Source organism: Lissotriton vulgaris, chromosome 1_1 (genome assembly GCF_964263255.1).
Source record: "Lissotriton vulgaris chromosome 1_1, aLisVul1.2, whole genome shotgun sequence".
NCBI lineage: Eukaryota > Metazoa > Chordata > Amphibia > Caudata > Salamandridae > Lissotriton > Lissotriton vulgaris.
In genome coordinates, this window is record NC_141685.1 from 878,623,216 (window position 1) to 878,650,684 (window position 27,469).

General features: G+C 45.4%; 1 protein-coding gene across 1 annotated transcript in view; it reads left to right on the forward strand.

Annotated features, from left to right (window-relative positions):
* SHISA8 (shisa family member 8) overlaps positions 1-26,751 on the forward strand; it is a 129,094-nt gene extending 102,343 nt beyond the window's left edge. The window contains exons 2-4 of the mRNA XM_086936382.1: positions 16,402-16,529; positions 23,916-24,059; positions 24,876-26,751. Coding sequence (XP_086792508.1) covers positions 16,402-16,529; positions 23,916-24,059; positions 24,876-25,243 — 640 coding nt within the window. The 3' untranslated portion in view covers positions 25,244-26,751. The remainder of the gene's footprint in view (positions 1-16,401; positions 16,530-23,915; positions 24,060-24,875) is intronic.
* Positions 26,752-27,469: the final 718 nt, after the last annotated feature.

Genomic DNA, 27,469 nt, shown 5'->3' on the forward strand with positions numbered 1-27,469 from the left:
CACCCGGGACATGGGTGGTAAAGGGGTAGTCAGGACCTGCAGCAATGATTGTGTTACTCTGAGTGACCCAGGCAAACAGATGACAACAGGCCTGCCATTGCAGACTGCAGGAACAGTGTTCACTGCTCCATTTAGACGTTGTCCTCACCATGTGTGACAGGGTCACAGCACTGCTCTTAAGTATATGTCAGTCACCCTGAGAGAGGTCTCCTGTGCCCAGGAGGCAGGGTGCAGTATATTAAGAGTGTATACATGTAAGTGCAGGTTTATATGTCTCTATATTGGCTTTACCATTAAAGTACATTAAATGTGATAGGCGGTCCATAGGATAAAACGGGACACCGGGTTGCTAGCTCCAATATGGTACAACCTAAACATGTCGAGTGTGTTTTAACACAACATGTGTTCTCTCGCCTGACATGAATCTGGTGCCAATGGAAGGCTAGCATGCTCCCAGGTGGCAAACTAGTGGTTGCCCACCTGGTTACCCTAGCTGACGTGGTGGCAAGCCTGGGTTTTCTAACCACAGCTGCCACCAAGACTCAGAACAAAGACTTGGGCATGAAGGAGGTCATGCTTACCCCCGCCCAAGTGGGCTAGTGAAGTGGCACATCAGAGTGGTGAGCTTCATAGGCTTCGCTGCCTCAGAAATGCTTCTGGGGTGTCCCCTTGAGGAAGACACAATCCTCCCCCTTGGCCCAGGTGTGTTTGGACCCTGGCAATGCCTGAAATTAGGCATGCATGGGGTATACACCTCCAGGAAGGCTGGCCACACCTCCAGGGTAAGCAGCCTGATCTGTACACCTAAAGTTAATTTCTGCCAGCTTTAGGAGGGCATAAATAGGAGGATCTGGAGAGAAAAGCTGACCTACACCCCCGGATGTGGTCACCTCAGGGGCAGATTAGCTGCAGGGACTAACTGCACATTGGCTACTAGATCCCATACCACAAACTCCCCTTAATCTAGGATTTAAGGGACCCTCCCCTGACACCAGAACCTCAGATCTGAACCATCTACTTCAAAGAAGGACCAAGAGGAGACAAGTGCACTAACAACAGGACTTTGCCCACCAGCACAAAGCAAAAGAGTAATATTGTGTTCCTGAGGCAAGGGACTTGGAACTGAGTGAATGTTCCTTTCTTTGGCTAAAACTGGACACTCCCGAAGTGAGGGACCATAGTGGAAGCCAGAAGTACACTCAGACTTCCCTGGATTGGAGGGACAAGTGCCCTGCAAAGTACAGGTAAAACAACGCTCTGCATTTAAGAATGGCTGGCCATCTGGCCCTCCGAGGGATTGCCCAAAAGTAAATGGTGAAGTGCATTCTGGGAGTCGTAGTCTGTCTTTCACCAAAGTTTCAAGCCAGTACCGCACACCCTTAGACTGCAAGACGTCATAGTTCCTTTCCGTTAATTTACCGCTACCAAGGCTTTTTGGTTACCAGTCCGGTAACTGAGTGAGTGAGTGTACACTTGTAAAGCGCATGGCTACCAAAGGCCTCCCAGCGCTAAAGACAAGCCAACACCAAGGCAAACTGACCCCCTAACTTGACGCTACATCAAGAGGGGACTTCACAACACCTACGACCTACATCAACAATGACCCTGCTCTTGTGTATTTGCATCCTCTTTTTGGTGGCGTTGACCCTATGGTAAAAGCAGCTTGGGTGAGACTCCAGTTTTAGGACCACTAACAGCCAGGTCAATCACTGCACCCGGACTCCATAGGCCAGGTAAAATTGAACTGACTGTTGGGCCCTGGTCCTGGGACCCCAACAGCCTCTACCATGCAAGGGTACAACGTAATTCGACCCCTAAGTGACTGATTGCCACTAGCAGATTTATTATTGACCACAATGTTAAATGTCTGCACTTTTAAATGCATTTATTTTTTATGCTTTAAAAATCTATAACTCCAGTTATATGTATGCTATTTAGTTTGTTTTGGAGTCTACATTTACATAAGCATATGCTCTATTTGTATAAATTATTTTTTCCTGAGTCTTCACCATTACTTATGAACCCTTATGGTACTGAAAAATACTTAACACATGTTCCTCCAGTAATGCCTGACTGTTCCTTCATAGCGCTTCGTAACAAAGCACCCTGAAGATTGGTGAACAAGCAGCAACTATAATGAACAAACCCCACCCACTATCAGTTCTCCAGCCAATTGAATGGAACTCAATGATTAATGCAGACACTCACATTCCAAAGAACAGATCATTCTGAGGGAAGAACCAAATAAAGAGAAAATACAGGGATGCAGACAGCAGACTCCCAAACTGCTGTTACTTGGTTCAACGTGTTGTTGAGTTTCTTACTCTGTAATCTGTCAAAGGCCTAGATACCCCTGTGCCCTGGTGCACAATATAAAAATGTTAATTAAATATGAAGACTCAAATACATACTATAGCTGTCTCCGTGCCTCATCCCCAGCTTCTTTCCGCCCACAAGAACACAACCCCCAGAAGCCACCACGACTAAACCTCGAACTGCAGCAAAACTAAGTTCTGAGAACCTTCCAAAGAACTAAACATCACTCGGGCCCAATTCACAAAGCACCCCTGATAAGTACATATTCTTTAATTCTACATCTAAGTCAATCTCCTCATGGGGTAGTGGGTATTCTAAGGTGGGGACTCCTGCAAGTGTTGGTGAACACCCCAAGACTCTCGCGTTTGTAAGAATTCACAAAAACTTTGCAAATAGTTATCCACCCTAAAACAAGTAAGGCCGTTTTCTTGCTGAGACGGGGGAAGGATCACCATAAAACTGGTGGAGGTATCAGGATGAGATTTGTTCAAGGGACAGACATAGTGGAGGAAAGCCCCAAAATACATAAACGCGCTAAGAGATAACATTCATCTGTTCCAAAACATATACTTAAAACATTGCAGAATTTGAAAAGTTTTATATGTTTGAGTACTGATGGGAAGCTGTGGCAACCGTTGTTTCCCAGACATAATACTGGAATTCTATGTGAATTACAAGAAGGTCACACATTTTCAGCAGAAGTAGGAGCAATCCCACTGGAGCAAAGTTCTCATTTTCTCTATGAATCAGTTTGAGAGAATGTATTAAGACCATGCCATATCCAGGAAGGAAATTAATCTGATATTAACTCTTTGGAACTAGGAGGCAAATAGTATGGTGATGTCACAGCAATCCACAACTCTGTCGCCTGTAGACCCAGATACACTACCTGTACCTCTTGCGGAACAAAACCACCATAACCAATCCTGAAACTGCAGTAAAGCTACGTTCTGATGGCCTTCCAAAGATCTAGTGCCACATGCATCAACAGAAGGAATTGCGATTCCTAAATAGCGATTTTTAAGGAATCGCTATTTAGGAATCGCAAAAGCCTATGCATGTAGAAATCACTATAGAAATAGCGATTCCTACACAATCCGTAATTGCTACACGCAAATTGCTAGTCGCAATTAAGGAATGCCTTCCCATTCATTCCTCTGGGCCTTCAGGCAATAGGAATTAATTGAAGATTGCATGAGCAATTTGCGAGTACCAGTAGGTACTCTCAAATTGCTCATGCAATTTCAAGGGTACAAGGCTGTCAAAATGACACCCTGTTTCACCCCTGAAATTGATCTGTTTACATATGTTGCACACACACATGCCCTAAGGGCATGTGTATGCGCAACATGAAACTTTGAAAAATGCACAAAAGTGCATTTTTCAAAGTTTTTGCAAATTACCATGAAGTTCAACTTCATGGTAATTTGCTACTCCTATTAGCAAAATCGCAAATTTTTTAACTTTAATGCATTGCATTTAAGGAATCTCAATTTGGGATTCCTTAAATTGTGATTTTTTGCATTTGGGATGTTGCTTCCCAAATGCAAAAATACCGGTGGCAAAGGGGCAGATTCTGAGAATCTGCCCGCGAATCTGCCCGCTAAACGTCACTTAGGGCCCAATCCTCAAAGCTCACAGGATAATTACATTTTGTTTAATTCTATATGTAAGCAAAACTAGTCATGGGGTTTTGGGCTTTCCAGGGTGGGGGCTCCTGCCAATGCTGATGAACACCCAAGATTCTCAAGTTTGTGTGAATTCAGAAAACTTTTGCAGACAGTTACTGACCCTAAAAACAGGAAGGCCCTATTCTGGCTAAAACAGAGGAAGGATCACCATGAAACTGGTGTTTCATTGGGATTTGTTCAAGGAAGAGAAATATTTTTCCTGTAGAGAAACCCCCCCAAAAACATACACGCAATAAGATATAACATATCTGTTCAGAAATATACTCTTAAACATTGCAGAATTTAAAACAGAATTTTTGAAGAAATCATTTTAGGTATACACCCCCATCAGATCCTTTCAATCAACAGGTGCCAAGCTTCTGGTCGTCCCTAGAACCAGGGTAACCAATTGGGGCAACAGATGTTTCCCAGTTCCCACTGTATGTAAGGCAATACAGTGCATTCCTGTCCTTTCCTATGCGCTGGCACCCTTTAGGCAGCCTACTGCCAAAGCTGGCACCCTGCACCATGCTGCAAGGGTGCCTATGTTGCATGCAGTATTGTTTTCATGCAGGAAGGGGCACTTTCCTGCACAAAAGCAATCCTGAGATCACACATAGAAAGAGAAAGAAACGAGGAGAATTAGAGATATTTCTCCTTGTTATGCCTAACCTTAGAAGGTGTAAGCTTTTGGCACATCCCTTGTTTTACAAGTTCTTGGAAATCTGTGGATGTGTCAAAATCTATGGGAGTTGCGTGGGAACACCCACACAATGCCCATGGAACATGGAATGCCTATCCAGGGCAGAGTAACAGAACAAAGCGATTTGTGTAGCGTTGGTTTCTCCAGATTTTTGAAGCCACTCAGAGCCACACAAAGTTTCTTTGCATGGCTTAAACAATCTGACTTAGAGGTTTGCGTCATGCATTTACCATGTTGCGTGGTGCAAAAGTGACGCAAGTCTCTTATCAATAAGGCCCTTAGTGCAGCCATGGTAAGGCATTAGCTGAGATCAAGAAGTCACCAGTACAGCAGTGGCATTGTTTGAGGTCCTGGAGAAAGTGGCACGGGTGCAGCAGAGGCATGGGTAGTCCAGCCACAATATGCCATAGTCTTAGGTCCTGGAGTGATCAGACTCTAGTATAGTGGTGATGGCAAGTGTCTAGTCACAGTGTGGTGCTGACTGACAATGTCTAGCATGGTCCACCGAAGATTACTTTTTACTTTTTTTTAAAGTTGTGTACTAATCTTGTTGAATCACAATGACAGACATCCTCAGCCATTCTTACAGGTATTCACAAGCCTGCTTTGGCACCTGATAAACTCTGCAGTCAGACTTGTTTCAGGTGCTACAAAGCTTCAGCATATTTCACCTAACTCATGAGAACTGCACTGACTCCCCACAGAAGCCAAAATCAAATTCAAGTTTTCCTGCATTACTTTTAAGGTCATCCACCTTCAGAAAACACCCAACTTGCTCCCGTCCGATGGGGCAAAAAGCCTCAGGTGTAGACAGGTTTTCAGACTTGAATCGAAGAAATGCAATTCTGACCAAGGAGCCAGTCAGTCTTTCAGTTTTGAAATAAAACTCAAAACCTAGCTATCTAGGCTCTACCCTGCTCTGCATTCACTTCCATGTTTCTTTCTTAAGTGAACCTCAGCTCATCCCCTTTCTTCCCAGTACCCTGTTCACTCCTCCATAAGTGTCCCCTGCCTACTTGCCAATTTAAGCCCACCCCCTCCTCTCCATCCCTATTCTTCTCTCACTTGATCTCACAATCCAGACTTTCTCTCCATTGTCTATGCTGTGGTCTATTATCTCAGGCCTTGAAAGTCTACTGGAACACTGGCTAAGGCGAGTCAGATTTGATTAGGTCGAGCTATTTTTAGGACCTCCTGGCCTGTTCTGGTGAGTGAACTTAAACTGGAAAGGAACAGGTGTTCTGTCAATTCAGAAAGTGAATGGGCAATAAAGATGCTTTATAATCTGGTTTTTATTTGGACACATTTGTTGGATGTTCAAGGAAAAAGGTCAAATGTCAGTTTGTCTTTTTCCTAATAGGTGCTTATCTTATCCTGGAAAATAGGGTTTACTGTTCTTTCTCTTATTACAGTTAGTGGTTTTTTTTCAATTGAGCTGTCTGATAATCATTGTGAAACAAAAAGCTGTAAGATGTCGGTTTTTTTCTAACATAATATTTAAATAGCTTGTAAATGTATAGTATAAATATTTAAAAATATATCAGGAATTACGAAACACATTTTTTTTGTAATTCAGAAAATTCAGAAGTGAGTTGCTAACAAAGATTTCAATAGGAGCAAAAAAAAAAGGAGCAAAATTAATCAGAACACTTTACTTTGTGATGAGAAAACGGCAAATATTTGCAGAAACTCAATTTCCAAACTATCTAGCCTCTACACAAGAATAATTCCAACTCTAGAAAATGTTGGACTCCTCAGTGGGGAATTAACCTCAAGGGAAACCCATAAATCACTGTGGCTGCTACATGAGGAACTTGTTAAGACCTTGGCAACAGATCTCTTTTCCAAGATCCATACCAGAGGTGCGGGTTATCATCGTTCCACATGGTTTAATGCCACATGTCCCAAGGCAAAGGGGGATCTCCTCTCTTCCATTAGACAGGGTAAAAGTAGACTAGAGATACAGACCAGAAGGCGGGCATACAAGAAAATGGTCAATAGTGCCAAGATGGAATGGGACCAGAATAAATGGGAGGAACTCTCTAGTTTACTGGTCATCAGGGACTCCCGGAAGTTCTGGCGTATTGTCAACACGGGGTCTCCAGATTTAGTACCAGCAATAGAGCCAAATATCGCACCAAGTGTCTGGCAGGAACACTTCCAGTCCCTTTACACAAAGGAAACTGGAGTACAATGTCATTCGCCCCCATTTCTCACAAACCATTCAGAGGGGGATTTTTTACAGAAAAGGAGGTTAGAGATGCGATTGCGGACCTACCACTGGGCAAAGCACCAGGCTTGGATGGTCTTCCAGGTGATCTGTTTAAACAGGAACCTGATGTATGGGTCCCCTATCTATTGTTATTATTTAATGCAGTTCTGGGGGGCATGGATGTGCCTTGCACTTGGCTGGGAGCAGAGGTTGTTCCTATATTCAAGAAGGGCTCGCCTCTGCTCCCATCCAATTACAGGCTCATCAGCCTCATAGACGTGTCCCAGAAGCTTTTTGGGAGGCTTATACTAAACCGGCTTCAGAACTGGCTTGAAGAATTTGCTATTCTGAGCCCATATCAGGCAGGTTTTAGAAGGGGAATATCCACAACAGACCAAATATTCCGTCTAAATATTATCTATTGGAGGACTGCCCTAATCGAGGGCGGCAGCTTGTACACCGTGTTTGTGGACTTGCGAGCCGCCTTCGATCTGGTCCCAAGACCAAAACTATGGAGTATCTTGGCAGGTATGGGTGTCCCAGCAGAAATTTTATCCATCTTAATTAAACTACACCACAATAACTATGCACGTGTCAGGTGTGGCAGGAATGGGGACCTTACAGACAGATTCCCCGTTGACAGAGGGGTAAGACAGGGCTGCGTGCTTGCACCGACCCTGTTCTGCCTCTTTGTGAACGGGGTAATCGCCCACCTGTCCGGAATTGCAGATACTGATGCTCCTAAACTAGATGGCAGTAGGGTTCCCACTATTATGTTTGCGGATGATACCCTGCTGCTATCGAAATCCCCCATGGGAATCCAAAGGGTATTGGATGGTTTTCTCGAATTTTGTACGGAAAGGGGGCTCGAGATCAACGCACAAAAAACAAAATACATGATCTTAAACCCCACTCCCTCAACACGCCCCAACCCCACGCTTGGCTCAGTCCGCTTAGAGAGGGTCTCAACGTTTGAGTACCTGGGGGTAACCCTAAATGAGAAAATGACCTGGGAAACACACAAGACCAAAGCCAACATGAAATATGTGCAGTTAGCGGGTGGCATCTCAAGGATGGTTAGTAACTTTACATACCGCCCACTCGGTCCAATTATCCAAATTTACAAAGCACAGGCACGGGGGGCAGTTACATATGGGGCAGAACTGTGGGGCCATACCACTGCACAAAAATAATCATCCACAGAAAGGAATATGCTACTTACCAGTATGCATCTGTTCTTGGCATAGAGGGCTGCAGAGTGGTACATTATGAATAGATCGCCATCTGGTGTTGGGCTCGGATGATTGCACTTTGTTTTTCTCTTGGAGAGTCTTTTGTATCTTGGTGACTCCTCCCTTGGTTGGTAGTGCGCATGGGCATCGGCTCCATCCTTAGATTGTTTTGCCATAGTAGGGTTAGATGGAGTAGTATGATAGAATACAGATAAGAATGCCCATGTAAGTGTATCTAAATAAGATAATGTTGGAACAGACACAGGTTTCCGGGGAGGCTGGGAGGGCATGTACCACTCTGCAGCCCTCTATGCCAAGAACAGATGCATACTGGTAAGTAGCATATTCCGTTCGAGGCATATGGGCTGCAGATGGTACATTATGAATAGACTATACAGCAGTTCTCTCCCTAGCTGTGGTTGCCCGTGTCTGTTGCAACTGTCTGAAATAAAGTTTTTAATACTGCTTGTCCCACTCTAGCTTGTTGTGTTGTGTGCACATCTACACAATAGTGTTTTGTGAAGGTGTGCGGTGTAACCCAGGTAGCTGCTTTGCATATGTCATCTAGTGGAATGTTTCCCAAAAATGCCATAGATGCTCCTAGTTTACGTGTAGAGTGAGCTCTAGGAGGAACAGTTAATGTTCTCTTTGCTTTTAAGTAGCATATTTGAATGCATTTTACAATCCATCTGGCAATGCCCGCTTTAGAGATGGGATTGCCTTTATGTGTAGGAGAAAACGCAACATATAGCTGTTTTGTCTTTCTGAAAGTTTGTGTTCTTTCTATATAGTACAATATTGCCCTTCTAACATCCAATGTATGTAGGGCTCTTTCTGCTACTGTTTGTGGTTTTGGAAAGAAAACCGGTAATTCCACTGACTGATTGATGTGGAATGCTGAAATTACCTTTGGTAAGAATTTTGGGTTTGTTCTAAGAACCACTTTATTTTGGTGTAACTGCATGAATGGTTCTTGAATCGTAAAAGCCTGCAACTCACTTACTCTTCTAAGTGACGTGATAGCTATGAGGAAGGCCACCTTCCATGTGAGGAATTGTATTTCACACCGATGCATAGGTTCAAAGGGTGGCCCCATTAGTCTGGTAAGCACTATGTTGAGATTCCAGACTGGGGAAGGTGGTCGTCTTGGTGGAATGACTCTTTTGAGTCCTTCCATGAAAGCTTTAATTGCTGGTACTTTAAACAGGGAAAGATGTTGCCTGTTTTGTAGGTACGCCGCTATGGCTGCGAGATGAACTCTGATAGAGGTATATGCTAAGTTACATTGCTGCAAGTGTAGTAAATAGCAAATGATTTGTTTAGTGGATGCGTCCAGAGGGTTGATGTGCTTACTGTTACAGTGTATAGCAAACCTTTTCCATTTTGCTGCATAGCATGCTCTGGTGGTAGGACGTCTTGCTTGTTTAATGATTTCCATACATTCTGGTGGTAAATCTAAATATCCAAACTCTATGACCTCAGGAGCCAGATCGCTAGGTTCAGTTGTTTGGGATCTGGGTGCATTATTTCTCCATGGTTCTGTGTAAGATGCATGGGTAATAATCTTAGTTTTTGATGTGGCACTTGTGAGAGTTGTAGTAGCGTGGTGAACCACGGCTGTCTTGCCCACGTGGGTGCCACTAGTATCATTGTCATTGAGTGTTGCTGCAGTTTCCGAACCAGTAACGGAATTAGTGGGAGAGGAGGGAACGCGTAAGCAAATTTGTTGGACCAATTTATCCATAGTGCATTGCCCTGGGACCGTTGGTGTGGGTACCTGGATGCGAAGTTTTTGCATTTTGCGTTCTGATGATTGGCAAACAGATCTATCTCTGGTTGCCCCCATTTTTGGAAGAATGGCTGCAGTATTTGGTCGTGCAGCTCCCATTCGTGTACTTGTTCTGACTGTCTGCTTAGGATGTCTGCTATCTGATTTTGAACTCCTGGTAGGTGTTCTGCTAACAGATAGATCTTTTGAGGAATGGCCCATCTCCAAATGTCCTGTGCTAGTTTGGATAGTTGGAGAGAGTGTGTCCCCCCCTGTTTTTGAATATAATACATTGCAGTCATGTTGTCTGTTCTGATCAGGACTGCCTTGCTTGTTATTTGCATTTGGAAAGCCTTTAGTGCTAGAAATACTGCTAATAGTTCCAGGTAGTTGATGTGCAGTTTCTTTTGCTGCACACTCCACTTCCCCTGCACTGTGTATTTGTCCATATGCGCTCCCCATCCGGAGAGCGATGCGTCCGCTGTTATTATCACTTGTGGAATTGGCTCTAGGAACGACCGTCCCTTGGAAATGTTTTCTGTGTTCCACCACTTCAGAGAGCGATACGTCCGGTCGTTTACCAACACCAGATCTGTAATCTGACCTTGAGCCTGATTCCACTGTGTCGCTAGACACTCCTGTAGTGGACGCATTTGTAGCCTGGCATGTGGTATTAGCAGTATGCAGGAGGACATCATGCCTAACAGTTGCATAAACACTCGTGCTGGTAGTGAGTGTTGTGGTTGAAATCTTTGTATTAACCCGACCATTGTCTGTATCCTGATTGGGTTGGGGTATGCTATTGCCTTTTCTGTGTCTATCGTAGCCCCCAGGTATTGCTGAATCTGGTTTGGTTGCAGGTGTGACTTTTTGTAGTTCACCGTAAACCCTAGGTGGTGCAGCAATTGAATTGTCTTCTGTGTGTTGTGGAGACATTCTTCTTTTGACTTGGCCTTTATTAGCCAATCGTCCAAGTATGGGAAGACATGTATTTGTTGTCTTCTTAGGTGTGCTGCCACCACAGCTAGGCATTTTGTGAAAACTCTCGGTGCTGTTGTGACACCGAACGGAAGGACTTTGAACTGATAGTGTTGTCCTTCTACTACAAACCTTAGGTATTTTCTGTGGGCTTTGTGAATCGGGATATGAAAGTAAGCGTCTTTTAGATCCAGTGTAGAAAGAAACTCCCCTTTCTTCAGTAAAGGGAGTACTTGTTGGAGCGTGACCATGTGGAAATGCTCCGAATTTATGTAAGCATTGAGAGGTCTGAGGTCCAATATTGGTCTTAGGGACCCGTCTTTTTGGGGGATTAGGAAGTATAGAGAGTATACTCCTGTCCCTTGTTGGTTTTTTGGGACCTTCTCTATTGCATGCTTTTGTAGAAGTGCTAGTACTTCTTCTTTTAACAATGTCAGATGATCTTGACTCATTGGACGCTGTTTGGGGGGGATGTTTGGTGGGGTAGCTGTGAGTTCCAGGCAATAACCATGTTGGATAATCTGTCTCACCCACTTGTCTGATGTGATGTTTTCCCAGACAGGTAGGAACTGTGATAGACGTCCCCCGACCGGTGTTATGTGGTCTGGGGGGAGTTCTATGAAGTCACTGTTTTGGGGTTGAGGCGTTGCGGTTGTTATTATTTCCGCGGCCTCTACCTTTGTTGTTGTTACCCCTGTAATTTCCTCTTGAATTGCCTTTGGGTGATGTAGGTGTGAAAGAGGTGGATTGCTGATTTGTTCCTGTATTCTTTGAGCCCCCTCTATAGGTGGATCTACGAAAAGAACCTCTTTGTGTTGGCTGTTGCAAAGCTCCCATTGACTTCGCCGTTTCTGTATCTTTTCCATTTTTTCTAAGGTCTCATCTGTGCTTGAACCAAACAGTGTCTTTTGATCAAATGGTTGGTTTAGTAGGGACGTTTGTACTTCCTGTTTGAATCCTGAGATTCTAAGCCATGCATGTCTCCTTAACATGACACTGGTGTTGATGGATCTTGCTGCAGTGTCTGCTGCGTCTAGGGCGCACTTAATGGAAGTATTAGTTATTATTTTACCTTCCTGTATTAACTGATCTGCCTTTTTCTGATGTTCTTTGGGGAGATGTGTGATGAGTTTTTCTAATTCATCATAATGTGCCCTGTCATAACGTGCAAGTAGTGCCTGTGTATTGGCTATACGCCAGCTATTTGCCGCTTGTGATGCTACTCTCTTGCCTGATGCATCTATTAATTTTGACTCTTTATCAGGTGGAGGAGCCTCTCCTGTAGATAATGAGTTTGCTCTTTTACGAGCGTTTGAGACTACAAGCGAGTCCAGAGGTACATGCCCTTTGATAAATATTGGATCCTTTGGAGCCGCCTTATATTTTTTATCAATTCTTGGGTTTAATACCCTAGCCCTCACTGGGTCTTTGAATATTTCTTCTGTGTGACTGAGAAGACCCTTCAACATAGGAAGAGTACCTGATGTTCTTTGTGCATTAGGTAGCGTCTCTAACAGGAAATCCTCTATTTGAGGTTCTGTATGTATATCTACTTTATGATATTTTGCTGCCCTATTAATGAGCTGTACAAACCCTGTGTTATCATCAGGTGGTGAAGGCTTTGAGGGATATAACTCTGGGTCGTTGTCCTCATCTGACCCTACGTCATAATTTTCCCATGGGTCATCCTCATCTGGGATGGTTTTGTCATCCCCTTGAGGTTCTCCCTCCCCTGGATCACTGTCTACATCAGACTGAGGTGTAGATGGTCTTGGTGTGGAAGGTGTAGGAATATTTGGCATAGTGTGAGGAATAGGAGAAGAGGGTGTGACTTTAGGTCGAGGAGAAGCAGGAGGAGTTGTATTTGTCCCCAGTGTTCTCTTTTTTGAAGGAAGAGATTTATCTTCTGTCTGTTCATTCTTTCTCTTCTTCGTCACTACTTTGCCAGTTTGCGGATCGATAAACAAAATCTTTTGTTTGGGATCTGTCTGTTGCTCCTGAATCGGTACCGAAGGCCCTGGTTCCGAAAGGTGCTTATGTTTTCGATCGCCGGTGTTCGGTGTTTTCGGCACCGAGTGTCTACTCGATTCCGACTTCCTGGGTATCGAGTGAGTCTTGGACGACGAATCATGTTTCTGTTTCGACATGGAATGTTTCGATACCGAGCTTTCCCTTGTATGGAGCTTCGGTGTCGAAGTCGATGTCGACCTTTTCTCGGATCCGACATGGTGGGAGGCCGAGTGTTTCGGTTTCAGTTTCGTTGCCGGGCCCGAGGGCGGGGCGTCGGAAACTTTTTTCTGCGGTTTGACCGGGCTCGAAGGCGGGGTCGTTACCGCACGGGGTCGGTTTTTCGGTAAGGGGACGTCGTCACTCACGGTTTGTTGCACGTCGAGTTCTTCAACATCCGACTGGTCCCCTTCCGACCCCGACTGATCCTCTTCTTCCTCAATTTGCTCGTCTCCGAACAGCTCCGGGATCGCCTCCGACTGCATTCTGGAAACCTCGTGTCTTCGAGCTCGACGATTTCTAATCGTTAGCTTGGAGGAGAATGCTGCGCAGGCCTCGCAGTCCCTGGATTCGTGTTCAGGCGATAGACAGAGGTTGCACACCTCGTGTAGGTCCTTGTGTGGGAACTTAGCACCACACGTTGGACATTTTTTGAATGGAGTCCTTTCCATGGACTCCGGGCTTGACTGCGTCGAGAAAGGCCTCCTGTTCGTCGACGTAGATCAAAGTTTTTTCTTCGATTTTGAATTCGCAACGCGTCGGAATGGAAATGAAACGCGTTCGATAACAATACCGTCGAATTGGAAAGGGAATACGCGCCGATAAATCACTTTTCCCTGAAGTTGATCTGGAGCGTCTCGATCCTCATCCGAACCCGATGGCGGAAAAAAACAATCTAAGGATTGCGCACTACCAACCAAGGGAGGAGTCACCAAGATACAAAAGACTCTCCAAGAGAAAAACAAAGTGCAATCATCCGAGCCCAACACCAGATGGCGATCTATTCATAATGTACCATCTGCAGCCCATATGCCTCGAACACAAATTTATCAGGCAGATGGTAGCTCTTCCCACAAGCACCCCACTGCTTCCCTTGAGACTCAATCTAGGCCTCAGGCCAATTGCAGATGAACTGAGACTCAAGCCATTAACGTTCTGGCGACGACTCTGGACCAGCATGGACCTAATTAAATACAGGGCTGAGCTGCAGGAGTTCCTAAACATACCAAACGCTAGCTCTATTCCATGGTTAACCTATATAACAAGGTCGCTCTTTGACAAATTCATTTATCCAAAACAAAGACCATTACTCGTTTGAATGTGTTTTGGATGGTATGACTCCAGCCCTCGCCAGGAAACTCTTTTTGCAATGGAGGTATGGCACCCTACCTTTAAGGTCATTTACAAGTTCATGGTCTTCGCCGCCGAACACTGGATGATTCTCAACTCATTAAAGTTGAACGGTGACAAAACGGAGGTCCTGGTCTTCGGCAAAGACCAGGAAATGTGGTCAGGTGAATGGTGGCCCTCATCTTTAGGCATCTGCCCCACACCCACACAATCTGCTAGGAACCTAGGCTTCATTTTTGACACCCGGCTCTCCATGGAACTGCAGGTGAATAGGACAGTGGCCACCTGTTGGGGTGTCATCAGGATTCTGAAAAGAATCGCGTACTATCTTTCCCCACAGGCACGAAAACAGGTTGTGATCGCCCTTGTTGGCTCAAGGCTGGATTACTGTAACTCACTCTATGCCGGGGCCAACAAGGGCCTTCTTCAACGCCTGCAGGTTGTGCAAAATGCCGCGGCGCGCTTCGTTCTGGCCTTGCCGTGGATGTCCTCGGCAAGGAAGAGTCTCCATTGGTTGCCTATCCCTTTCAGAGTCTCTTTTAAACTTCTCTGTCTTACTTATAGCGCCCTGAGGGCAGGCCCGACTGATGCCTTGGGTTCTTTGCTCTCTAGGTATGTTCCAATCAGATGTCTTCGCTCGCTAGAGCTTAATCAACTGGTAGTCCCACGCGCTAGGATGGCAAGATGGGGGAGCAAGGCCTTCTCCATCCTTGCACCTCAACTTTGGAACACTCTTCCCTTGGAGATCAAACTACAGCCCTCACTTGATCTTTTCAAGAAAGCTCTGAAAACTTGGTGTTTCACCAAAGCCTATCAGTGAGCTCGTGTCTCTGTTTGCCCGCAGCTAATTTTTTGAGTTAGGCGCCTTGACGCCCACTGGGCATAGTAGCGCGTGAATAAATCACATTTCATTCATTCAGAGTTGCCCGGCATGTGCTCACCCCCAGGAAAATGAATTACATGTGATATTTTTCTGCGAGCCTTACCGAAAAATTAGGAAATATTGGCTTATTCCCCTCCTTAAAAACATGGGTTTTAGAAACTTTTTACGCGCATACAGAATTCTGAAGACTGATCTTTCCCCACAGATAGTGTTTGCAATGGCTAAGTATTTAATGGCAATGTGGTTGGCACGTTCGCGCTTTCTCAAACTGGACGCGGACTCTTAATTGCGTTCTTTTAAAATTTTAAATGCTAACTGATTTGAGATAATTTAATTTAGACCGCAAGATCAATTTTAAAAATTATACTCTCGAACTACTGTATACATTTTTTGTGATGCAATGTATGTATATCTTTTATGATCTTATTGGTCGAAATAAAGGTTTCAAACGCAATTTCCAAACATTATTGTTTGTAGGCTATATCATTTATAAGTACAACTGCATGTCAGTGGGAAATGTTGTGGCCATTTCAATGGAAATTGTGCTGATTGCATGACAATGTTCTACCTCTTCATGCTTTAGTTGTGTATTTATTGAAAATGTTAGTTTTTAAATATGATTTGAGAAACATTCCTGCCCCACCCTGATGACAATGCTGTTAATGAACTAAGAGGCAAGTCAGGGGTCATGTGCATCCCCTATATGGCTAGATCTGTATTATATATGGAGAAAAGTTTAGTGTATTAAATCAAACAAAATAGGTTTTTGTACAGCAGACATGCTGAACTCGTGTATAAGAAGGTGCTCTCATGTGACAATGAAGAAAATGGTGGCTTAGTGTATTACAATATTTGCCCAGGATCACATAATTTGAAACATGTGTATGTGTCAAGAGCATTACAGTTAGGTCGAGTAAATTATTTAAGTCACTAGACCAGCAGGTCTGGTAAAATGATTATGATTTTTGGAGGCCTGCACCGCTAAGACTGATTCTCATTTTTAAATATGCTACATGATTAGTTCTGTTTCCATTTCTGTTACGGGTGACTTATTTTTCTCTGCTGAGTCAGCTCAGTAACACGTTCTTCGTCCTCCATGGTTAATTAACTCAACAAAGCACACCGACATCTCCTTTTTGGTAGAGATGTGCTAGATAAAAATGTAAAATAACGAAATATCCAGTAGTTAAAAACAGAGGGTATTAATGTGCAAGGCCAGAGACCTTCTTTACTAACCTCGAGGCTCAATAAGTTTCTTCTCATTTCCTGTGTGTGCATTCAGGACACTGACTGAGCTACTAAAACAGCCGGGCAATGGACCATCAGAGCTGATTCCCGATTCCCGCCGGCCTAGCATCCAGGTGCAGATCACCGAGGTTATCCCTCACACTTCACCCCGGAACAGCATCGGTGAGTTATTTCTACTCTTAGAGGGGGTAATGTATACAACACCACATAGTGAAGGCCAACTCTGGAGGGGGTTTTTGCCATGGTGATCTAGAAGTGTGGCATCTACCTCACAGTCATACAAATGAGTCAATTTCAAATTAAATGTGTATTCATGAGCTGTAAACTGCAGACATTACCATTATCCTTCTCGATGGTTTGCATCCTATCAATCACCCACACTCAAGTGCCTTTCTTCCTGTGGTGGCTTTCCGTCTTTGTCATGTTATCTTGCGACACATTGGATCGCAGTGTCCAAATTGTTGTATATATGATAATTTGCAGCAATGACTAACAGAGGACTAAGGGAACTCCAGAACGAAGCACGCTTTCATCTTGTCACTATCTCATCCAGTGAATTTACATTCTGAGAATTGAGGCCTTTGCATTCTGGGACTTGAAGCCTATGCATTCATGACATGCAGAGAAATAAAACAAGCATTTACAATGCAATGGTTTCGCCTTTGGAAAAGTTAGAGCTATTGGCATTGCTCATGACATTTCTTTTTTTTTTATTTATAAATAAATGGCATTGTTATTTACATTGCCAACAGCTCTCTCAGCCCACACAGCTCTCACAGCCCACACAGCTCTCACAGCCCACACAGCCCACACAGCTCTCACAGCTCTCACAGCCCTGGGGAGGAGAGGTTGAAAAGTTGCAGCACTCCGCCCATCATCTTGTTGTGTTTACAAACTATACATAAGACACACAAGCCGGAACACAGGTCATAAACCCAGCACAGTCCAGATAAGACATATAGGTGTGAATTACTGAGTTTATCTGAAGCAGCACTGTACAGGACACGCCATGCACTATCCAACCAGCCCCAACTGGATATAGTCAAATTCAACAATACTTCATACCACCAGCATTTACTTTGTGCTTGGCAATAGGCACACCTACCATCCTGGAACACACACGTATACAGTACAGATCCCTGGTCACAACCCTCAAAGAAGATTAATTTTAATTCACAAAATATTAACGCATTTGCATATTCTCCTAACAGGAACATACCAACTCCCACTACTAATTTCATATCCTGATTAGCCAAATCAGACTTTGGTCTGGAACTATTTAGAAAGTCATTCCTGCACGGGAGGGGGAGAGAGAGAGAGAGAGAGAGACTTGAAGACAGTGAAGAGATAAGAAGGCAAGTAAGAGATAACAAGAAAGCAGAATTAATGAGAGGGAAGGAAAATGTCTCATCCAAATGCTTTACTGATAAAAGCATAACACAATCCTATATTTACGCCGTCAGTTAAAAAAAAACTTTACATTGTGCAGAGACTTAAAACGTGATTTTATGCTTACGTACTAAAAACAAGATGTTAAAGGGACATTTGAACCCCTGGATTCTCTAAAGTGCACACTGTGAAATCAAAACACCAGTTAACAGTGAGGACAGGCTGGGAGAGGGCAGGCTGGGAGAGGGCAGGCTGGGAGTGGGCAGGCTCGGAGAGGACAGGCTCGGAGAGGACAGGCTGGGAGAGGACAGGCTGGGAGAGGGCAGGCTGGGAGAGGGCAGGCTGGTAGAGGGCAGGCTGGGAGAGGGCAGGCTGGGAAGCAGAGAGGGTCTTACCTGAGAAGTCTGCCAGCGCGGAGCTCTCCGGGGCGCAGAGCAGCAGCAGGGCCCAGCAGAGCAGGGCGAGGGGCGGGCGGCTGGGGCTCGCAGAGGTGTCTCCTGGGGCAACCGCCCAGGTCCACCATGGTGCGGCTCCGAGCCCCAAGCCTCTGGTGGTGGTGCTGCCCGCTGCCGAGCAGAGCCGAGTCTCCGGGGCGTAGAGCAGCAGCAGGGCCCAGCAGAGCAGGGCGGGGGGCGGCAGGGGCTCGCAGAGGTGTCTCCTGGGGCAGCCGCCCAGGTCCACCATGGTGCGGCTCCGAGCCCCAAGCCTCTGGTGGTGGTGCTAGTGCTGCTGCTGGACACGACTTTTACGTAGCTGCTGCTTTGTGTTAAGAGTAATTGTAATAATCTTGTAACTTAATTACGTAATTTGTAAACCCATAAATAGTTTACCCTTGACAAACGAGCAGAGTGGGCGATGCAAGTAAAATGTTAAAAGAGTCGGTGGCCGAGCAAACACTGAGAAGGGAGATGGCAGAAGGGAAAAGAAGTTTGTTAGTCACTTCCCACAATATTAGCTGACCATGGACGGCACAAGAGGCCTCTGGGGACAGGGGGCTGCTGGGGGTCCTTGTTTTGCTGGCGCAGGACGGTGGGGTCAGGCATGGGCTGGTGGGGGGTGCCTGCTGGGCGACCTAAGGGCGGGTGGGGAGGGAGGAATGCGAGGAAATGCAAGTTCTTGTGGCCTGAGTTGCAGTGCTGTCTGAGGGCAAGAGGTCTCGTGCCACACTCGGGCAAGGGGGCATCGAGTAGTTGACAATGGAGTGGATCCACTCCCGGACTTGACCCGATGCGGTAGGGGGGGGCTCGTAATTAAGGGGTAACAAAGGTTTCGGAAAGTGAAGGGACGAGGCGGTGTCTTGCGGGACAGTGGCGCGCGGCAGGATGGTGCGGGGGCGCCGCGGAGCTCAGCACAACATCAATAGGAGCAGAGGGGAGGGGGCGATGACAAGAAGATCAGGCGCGAAGCAGGGGATAGGCGGGCACAGGGCATGGCCTGGAAGGACAGGGGAGGGGTGGTATTTTATGGGGCGGGCAGGTTGGGTTGCGATGGGGATGGACATGCGAGAGATTCATGCGGATGCATTGGGTGCTGTTTATACAAGTTGGTAACAGCATTAGAAGAAAAGAGTGATGTCAACGCGTAACTATGACTCATTCACTGCCGATTAAGGTGCAGGAACGCCAGGTAGAAAAGACACTTCACTGGTTTCTAAATATTTATTTGTTTATGCATTTTTGTGTAGCGCGGACTTTGCCCAGGGGCGTCGGAGCGCTTCACAGTGGGAACAGAGGTGATGCATGATGAGAGCATTGCACGAGAGCAGATTGCAGAGGCAGACATGGCGTTACATGGGGTAGAGGTGACGGTTGTGAGCAAGCATAATGCATGGGGTGGTAGGGAGTGCACAGGAGGAAGGGGTGACGGGCGTGCAGGTTACAAGAGAAGACGGGCCCACGCGCTCTCAGCACTTCCTGCCGCCTCCGCTGCACAATCAAATATCCCCAAAGCGCTCCTGGCAGAACAGTATATTAGCCCCTCTCTTGCGCTGGGATCGGGCAAACTCTCTTACCCTGGTCGTCCGCTGCTCCGTCCTCTTCGATTCGAAGGACGCCCTCTTCTTCTGATGGCAGGGCTTCTCCGGTCCCGACGTAGGCGCTCGACCAATCACAGCGCGGCCTCTTCGCCGAGACCCTGATGTCGTCAGCTCCGTGGTCGATCGGCCAATCACTGTGCGGCTCCCTTGGCGAGCTCCCGGTGACGCGGTGATGCTGGAAAAGCGCTCGGCCAATCCCGGATCGCTGATGACGAGATGACGATCTTGAAGACGAGCACCACGCCCATGGAAGAAAAGACGAAAACGGCTCCAGGAACGCCTCCGAATCTGGTCCGCGTTGACGGACAGATTCAACATGCATGCCCGACAGACTGAAAATGACAGGAAAGTGGACATATATCACCAAAACCGTAAAAATGACCGGACGAGACCACACCTATCCATAACAATGAGAAGGCCGGTACGTGACACACTCACACACACAAATGATCTACTCGTGTCAAGATAAAATACACTGACACCCAGATTCCCCCGAGCTTTACGTGAAGCTATTGGATTTACACAGACTCGCATGCCCATCCATCACCTGAAAGTATATATAGATACAGATGTCATATCACAATCGGCAGACCACACGGTTAACACTCCCCCGTGAGCATGTCATGTGTGGGTGGGAGACACATGTCCATCACCATGAGCTTATCCGTAGGCGAAACACACATCAGAATAACAATAAATATACCCACAAAATTATGCACAATCGCATAACACTGAAAGGTGAGGATTGCACAGCTCAAATACCCTGCACATGTGCAGAAGAACCACCCGCAAACCAATCAGCATATCAGATGCACAACCGATGATCCTGAGCAGATGCCATGGTGACACACATATCTATCACCAGGAGCATAGCAGGGGTTAAGGGTGAACACATCCACCCAAGCATGTTGGGAGAGGATGATTGTGCACATTAGTAACGCATGTGCAGAAGAGAAACCGAACATCTCCCAGCAAGTCAGGAAAGGACATTGACACGGTTGTTGCCTCAAATTGGGTACAGTACGGTGGGTTGGTTGGGGGGAAGGGGGTTTCGCATTCTTGTAACCCTCGGCTCACAGGACTATGCTCATCTCTAAACAACACCTTAATCGCGAAGTACTCTCCCCTAGCACGAAGTAAATACGCCATCTCGCGAACACGGATGGCTGAGATGTATAGCCCCAATACCCTCAATGTGTCTGTCCCTAACACAGAACATGACAGAGGGTGGATGTTGAGCATAAGCTCACCTTAAAATAGCAAGGTAGCAGCTCCTTTACATTCACTACCATCCTGAGCATGACTGAAGCACATTCATCCCCGCTCCATCGACATGTCAAGTGAAGGAGTCGACACAACATTCTCCCGAACATAACTGAATTGGTGTACACAAACCACCATTGCCGCATATAAATAGAACATGCGAAACAACGGGGAAATGAAGGGTGTAACCATATATTTTCACCAAAGTAGTAGTCATGGAAGGAAAATCACATAGCCAGCTTCCCCGTGGAGAACAGGAGGCCCATTTAAGCCTTCATCCAACCCCTCCTCCACACCCGAGTAGAGCAACAGACCACCCCCACCTTTTCGCCGAGTACACGAACCCGCCCGGGGAGCGGCGCAGCGAAGACTGATCCGCCTCCATTAATGCAGCAACCACTGCCTTTTACCACCCCTCCCCACCCTGCGCAAATACTGCATAGTGGATCTGTGTGTACACTGCCAGGAAGGATGGCAGCTAGCGGAGGCGTTTGCTTGAAATGAGTGCAGGAGAAACAAACCACCACGCGCTGCAGTAACAGCGTCGTACACCTGCCTCACTCCCCGTCCCAAGGCCCTTGGCCTCCTAATCGGGGCCTCCCCGCCTTCTTACCATGGTGCCGCGGTGTGTCGGGCGCTGCGCTCTCCGGGCCAGGGGGCCGTGACTGGGGCCGTGAAGGGAGCCATTCACTCGGGAGGGTAACGGCCAGGTGGTGTCTATGGGGAACAAGCACCACGAGCACACGGACATCGGGAGGGGGGCGGGAACGGGCACAGGACAGCAGGGGGGGGGGCGGGAACGGCGCACGGACAGCGGGAGGGGGGGCGAGAACGGCGCAGCTCATTTATAAACAAAATGCTCCTTACCTGATTGCCTTGTGGGAACTCGAATCTTGCAGCCAACTCCAACAACAAACACTTGTAAAATGAAGAAAACAGGCCGACTCAAAAAAATAAAATAACACACACCCACCGCCGCAATGACGATCCGAAGTGGGTGGAGAGCGAAAAAATCACGGGAACGCCCCCGAATCTGGTCCGGCCTTGACGGACAGATCCGGCTCCCAATGGCTAGCCTCCATTTATGGAGCTAGCCAATGGGAGCCGGGGGACGTTCCTGAAGCACATATAGTAAACAATAGATTTCTCTGGGGCGGAGCTAAAGCTCCGTGCCCCAGACGAAACCTAAACATACTGGACAGTCTAATCACTGCTTGGGCAAACTTGAGGGCAAAGTATCAACTTTGATTCTTGTTTTTAATTGGTCATCAATGTAACTCTGAGTCAGTTTATAAGTGGTCTGTGTTGCAATTTAGTCTTCTGATGTTGCCTGGTTCTACTCACGCGCTGAATTTAGAATTAGTTTTGGATGAATCTTCTGATTTCTGAAGGAAGGACTGGATCTGGTATAGAATCATTGACAGAATTTCTTGCACCACATCAGCCTTCTGTCGGAGGAATTTCTGCGTGTGTATTCTCCTCTGGATTTGGTACTTCCTGCTAAAATTCTGAGGATTTTCGTCCCCCAAGCATTAAATCTGAGTTCACTTATGCACATCAAATTAAGTTACCTTAGTTTTAGAAATATTTTTGAAAAATAATTTCTCGAAGACATTTGACCATGCCAGTCAATAGATGCTCATACCCAGAAATCAAAAATAAACACATTTACATGCACTGGTCAATGCTCAGTTTTGGTTACAAAGAATAAATAGAGTGAAATATTTAATACATTCTTCATATGTAGTTAAAAAAACTCTCTCTTTATTATAAACGTCTACAAGTCTCAAGCACAATTTATTGGTTTTTAATAGTACATCTCCATTTCATAGGTCATGAGTTTAAATATCCATAAAATGGAAAAATATTTAACTGGTTAATGAGTGGCACTATTCAATTTTTCACAACTGTGCAGCTGACAGTATTTTGTTATTTTTGCAAGTGTACTGGATTTCTCAATTCATATCAGAAACAATCCACTTCCTCTATCTTTGTTAGTGTTTTAACAAATGAATGATCTTTTGTAACTTAGTTCTTTAGTTGTATTTGTTCACTACTCACAACAATCAGTCAACCTTAAAGACATCGATTTACCATTATCCCACAACTCTAAATCAGTCCTCTTTCTTCAATCATTTCTATATCCAGCGTGACGATCATATTTTCTAAATTAAATGTTCTGGTTACATAGCCTCTATTCAAATATATCTTTAGAGATTTGTGGGGCATTGAATACATTCAATGTTAGTATTAATATTCATTTAGGTTTACATTTTACAACAATTTAAATTGTTGGTATACATTTTAACCATATTAACTTTAAATTTAAGATGTAGCTTTTAATACACTTATTAGTTGGTTTCTGTCGGGTGACTGTTTTACTTTTAAGTTCTAGTAAGTTTGGTTTGAGTTTACTTTTTAAATACCTTCATTGTCTTTTTAGTTTTAACATTCCTTGTTCATGGGTTATATTTTTTCAATGCAATAGGTTTTCGATTTTTTTGGTGTTGAATTTATTTCATTTTTGGTTCATATTTATATCTTTGCATTAACTTTAGCTTTGCATTAGTTCAGAGTTCTACTTTCTGATTAGTAAGGTTTACCCTTGCAGTTTATTTTTAACAAATTAGAATTAATGTTACTTTTTGCTTACAATGTAGTGCCTCATTACTTTAATTTTAGGTTTATGTCTGTGTTTTGAAATTGCTAGTTTTTATGTTCATGTTTTAGTCAGCTGTAGCATTTGCTCACTACTTTATTTTAGATTTCTGTTTAATATTACTTCAGTTAGTGTCAATGTGATTTATTTAATTCAGTTTACCCATACATCACATGTGTAATGCTGTGTTCCTTCATTCCAGATCGCGCCTCTCAGGGAAGTGTGGGGCTCGGGTCCCCTCTCATAGCCCCAGCCGTGATTCCTCATAACAACAGAACACAGATGGTGGGTAGCATGGTAGCCCCGGGGCAGGAATATGGACAGTATGCCACACTCAAGACAGCGGGTAAGTGGACAATAGAACAATATCTTGCTCTCAGTCAGTCCTCTCTCAGAAGAAGCTAATGGTCCATTGAGTGTATCCTTACTGCAGGGTGTCCCGGGGCAGAAGTAACCCATAATTTGGCCTGGGCGAAATGTTAATCACGCAGGAGTTTTCAGAGTAAATTCAGTAATTACGCATTACTCTTGTGATGCGAAATTATATTATTACACCAGCTTGAGAAATTAAGTGTAATTTGGGGCACAAATCCTACCCCAGGAGCACAGGAACAACAAATAACAAATTAAGAGAGAGCGAGCAGCCGCTGTCTAATGCCGTGCATGTCGGCAGCATTTAGTGCATCCTTGGGCCCACTTTGGACACAATGGTGCATTTTGCACTAAGAAAATAACACTAAATGCTGGTTTACGCTTCTCCCATAACTCTGCATATTAATTACGAGTAATTGTGTGGTAATTTTGAGTAATTATGCTAGAGAACTATGCCAGTTACGCCCACCCCACCCATAATCCAACAGGTTGTATGATGTAAAAGATTTAGCGAGAACTCAGCTTGTCATGGTTGCACTTTTATGCATGATGCAAAGAGGCTCATGAGTCATTGAGGCTGGTCCCAGCCTTCTGCTGTTAGAGGGCAAAGTAATCTCAGTGGTCACCACCTGAGCCTGATCTTTGTGCAAAACCTCACTACCTAAACCTGGTGTTTGTATGGAAGAGTGTCTTGGCAGGCATTCATTTTTCTTCCGCTCCTTATTTCTATATGGAAATGGTCTATGATGGGTTGACACATTCTTACATTGTTCTCCTCTTACTTCCACAGATGGTGGCAAAGATGAGTATTACAAGCGCTTTTCATCCATGGACATGTCATCCATGGGCTCACCCTCCTACAAGACCATCTCGCTTCACCCCCAAGATGGACAGGATGGCAGTAGCACCTCTTCACGGACAGGCCCCTCCACACCAGTGCAGAAGTGCAAAGTGGCCAAGACCAACACTCACCCAGTGGCTGGTTCAGCCTTCCAGGCCTGGGAGCCCCCAGCCCGCCAGGAGCCCCGTCGGCAGGGTTATGCCAATAAGCGCCAGTTCAGCATTGAGAAGCTGCCAGCACTCTTCAGCCAGCCTGGGCACTATCCTACAACCCCTAGGTACTACGGTGGCAACAGCAAGACAGAAGTGACAGTGTGAGGACAGACAGCCATTTAGTCCTGCCCCTGGACAACCCCCAAGGGAAGGCACTGCAGACTGGTGGGAGGTCATTTCTGACAAGCCAGATGGGAATGGAGCAGCAGATTCCGATGGGAGGGGAGAAGAAAACAGGAAATTGGTCAAGAAAAGCTTAAACTATATAAGTGCTGTTTAGCCAAAGATTTGCTAACGCTCTGCACAAGAGTGAGCCAATGGGAGATAACACACACAGCACTATAATGGGCCAAAGGGGAGACTTATATGGAACAATGAGAACATTTAGGATATGTCAATTGGCCAAGGGAGAATATATATACTAATCTTTATAGGCCAATTGGCAATAGTGACTTGTCAAGTCTGTGGGCTAATGGGGGTGCAGATGGAACATGCTATAGGGCCAGTGATGAGAATTCCAGGAACTAGTATTTTGGAGAACAATGCAAATACAAAAGACAAATGAGCAGCCTCTATGAGAGCAACTGGACAAATTAATGGACAAAAGAGGAGAAGAAATTAGTAACTTCAATATGGAGAAGACCATTGGCATAGAAGACTGTGATAAACCAATGGGCCACTAGAGAGGCGTTAAGGGGCCTATCAAGGGACCAATGAAAAACCAGGCGGCAAAGAGGGTAGAAATAGATTATGTTTTCTGGTTAAGAGGTCAAAAAGAGAAGACAAAGGAATACTCCACTTTCTCGATGGGGAGATGACCGGGGACATGTCATTGGACATGGATGTGCAGAGCACTGGGACAAATGAATGGATGAATTACAAGACACTGGGCATGTCAATAAAGACTAAAAAAACATGGATCACACCAATGGGAGGAAGCCATTGAGATACGGAGAAGACTTTGGGTATTGTAGTGAGTCAATGGTAAGAAACAATGGCACAAATCAATAAGCCAATGGAGAGGAAACATTGGGGCTGTCAATGGATTATGGCAATACAACAAGCGGATCCCATGATAAACTTTAATGGGCCAATGGGAGAAGACGTGGGGGCTATTAAATTAGCCACAGACAGAAGAATGGGCAATGTGAATGAGAAGAAACCATGATGGACTTTAAAGGGTCAACATGGAGAAGATTTTGTAGAATTCAATGGGCAACAGACAAGCAGACTCCAAAGGTCAAAGATGGAGCAAACTCTGGGCATGTCTTTCTTCTTCTCGGGTCACTCTGAAAACATTTAAAGGAGGGTCATAATCAAAAATAAAAAAACAGACTTGTGGCCAGCAAGCACGAGAAACCTGACATTTTGAGGGAACAAACAGGGAAAGAGATGAGACCCTCTCGGAAATTATATGGGGGATCCACACAAAACTTGGTCTTTGTGGTTATTAGTGCAGGAAAGTGTGCCGGGTTGGTGTACAGAAAGAATGGGCCAACACGCTTGACACATTGAATGTGTGAAGAGATGTTGCCATGAGAAACGTCAATATACTTGCACAGGCCCAATTCACGTGCATAAGGCTTGCTCAATGCCCATCTTTTATTCTAAAGAACATGGCTACAGGCCCGTCTTCTGTTCACAGAATGCTAGCTCCAGGCTAGAGGGCTATCTGGTTTTCACAGGATGCTTGCTAGGGGCCCTTCTAATGCTCCCTATACGCTCATTGAGGGCTGGCTAGCCCTTTCCCGAATGCTAGAGCTCAGCAGAGTATCAGCTGGCTTTTGCCCCCAATCTACAGCAACCAATGACTTGTAGACCCAGTATGCTGGCACTTATTGCCCAAATTACTGACTACTGTGGAAGAGGCACACTGGTTTCCTCCCTTTGCAGAGCAAGAAGACAGCTCACAATGGATACCGGATGAACGAGAATGAAGTCCTGAAATGCTTGTATGTTGTGCTGCAGATACCTTTCGCCTGGCGCTGCCAGGGCGAAGGTGGTGCAGGTGGATAACAAAAAGAAATAAGTGATAACCAAGGATTGTTTATTTTGGCCACCGGCGGCTTCGCACAATACTTTGGTGAACCAATGTTGACTTTCGGCCCTGACTAATGCTCTTTCAAGCCAATTGGGTGGTTTTCTGTTTTTTACCCTGCAGCAAAAATTGTGTCCTCCTGCCAACATCCTGGCTAGTGATATTTTGACACCTTTCCTTGGTCTGTCGTCAATCACGTGTACCAGGCCGCGTTGAGGATTGGTGTCCTGGTAGGGAGGCGCTGGACCTTCTTAGCAACAGTGTCCATTTTGTCTTAGATCTTAGAAAAGTGA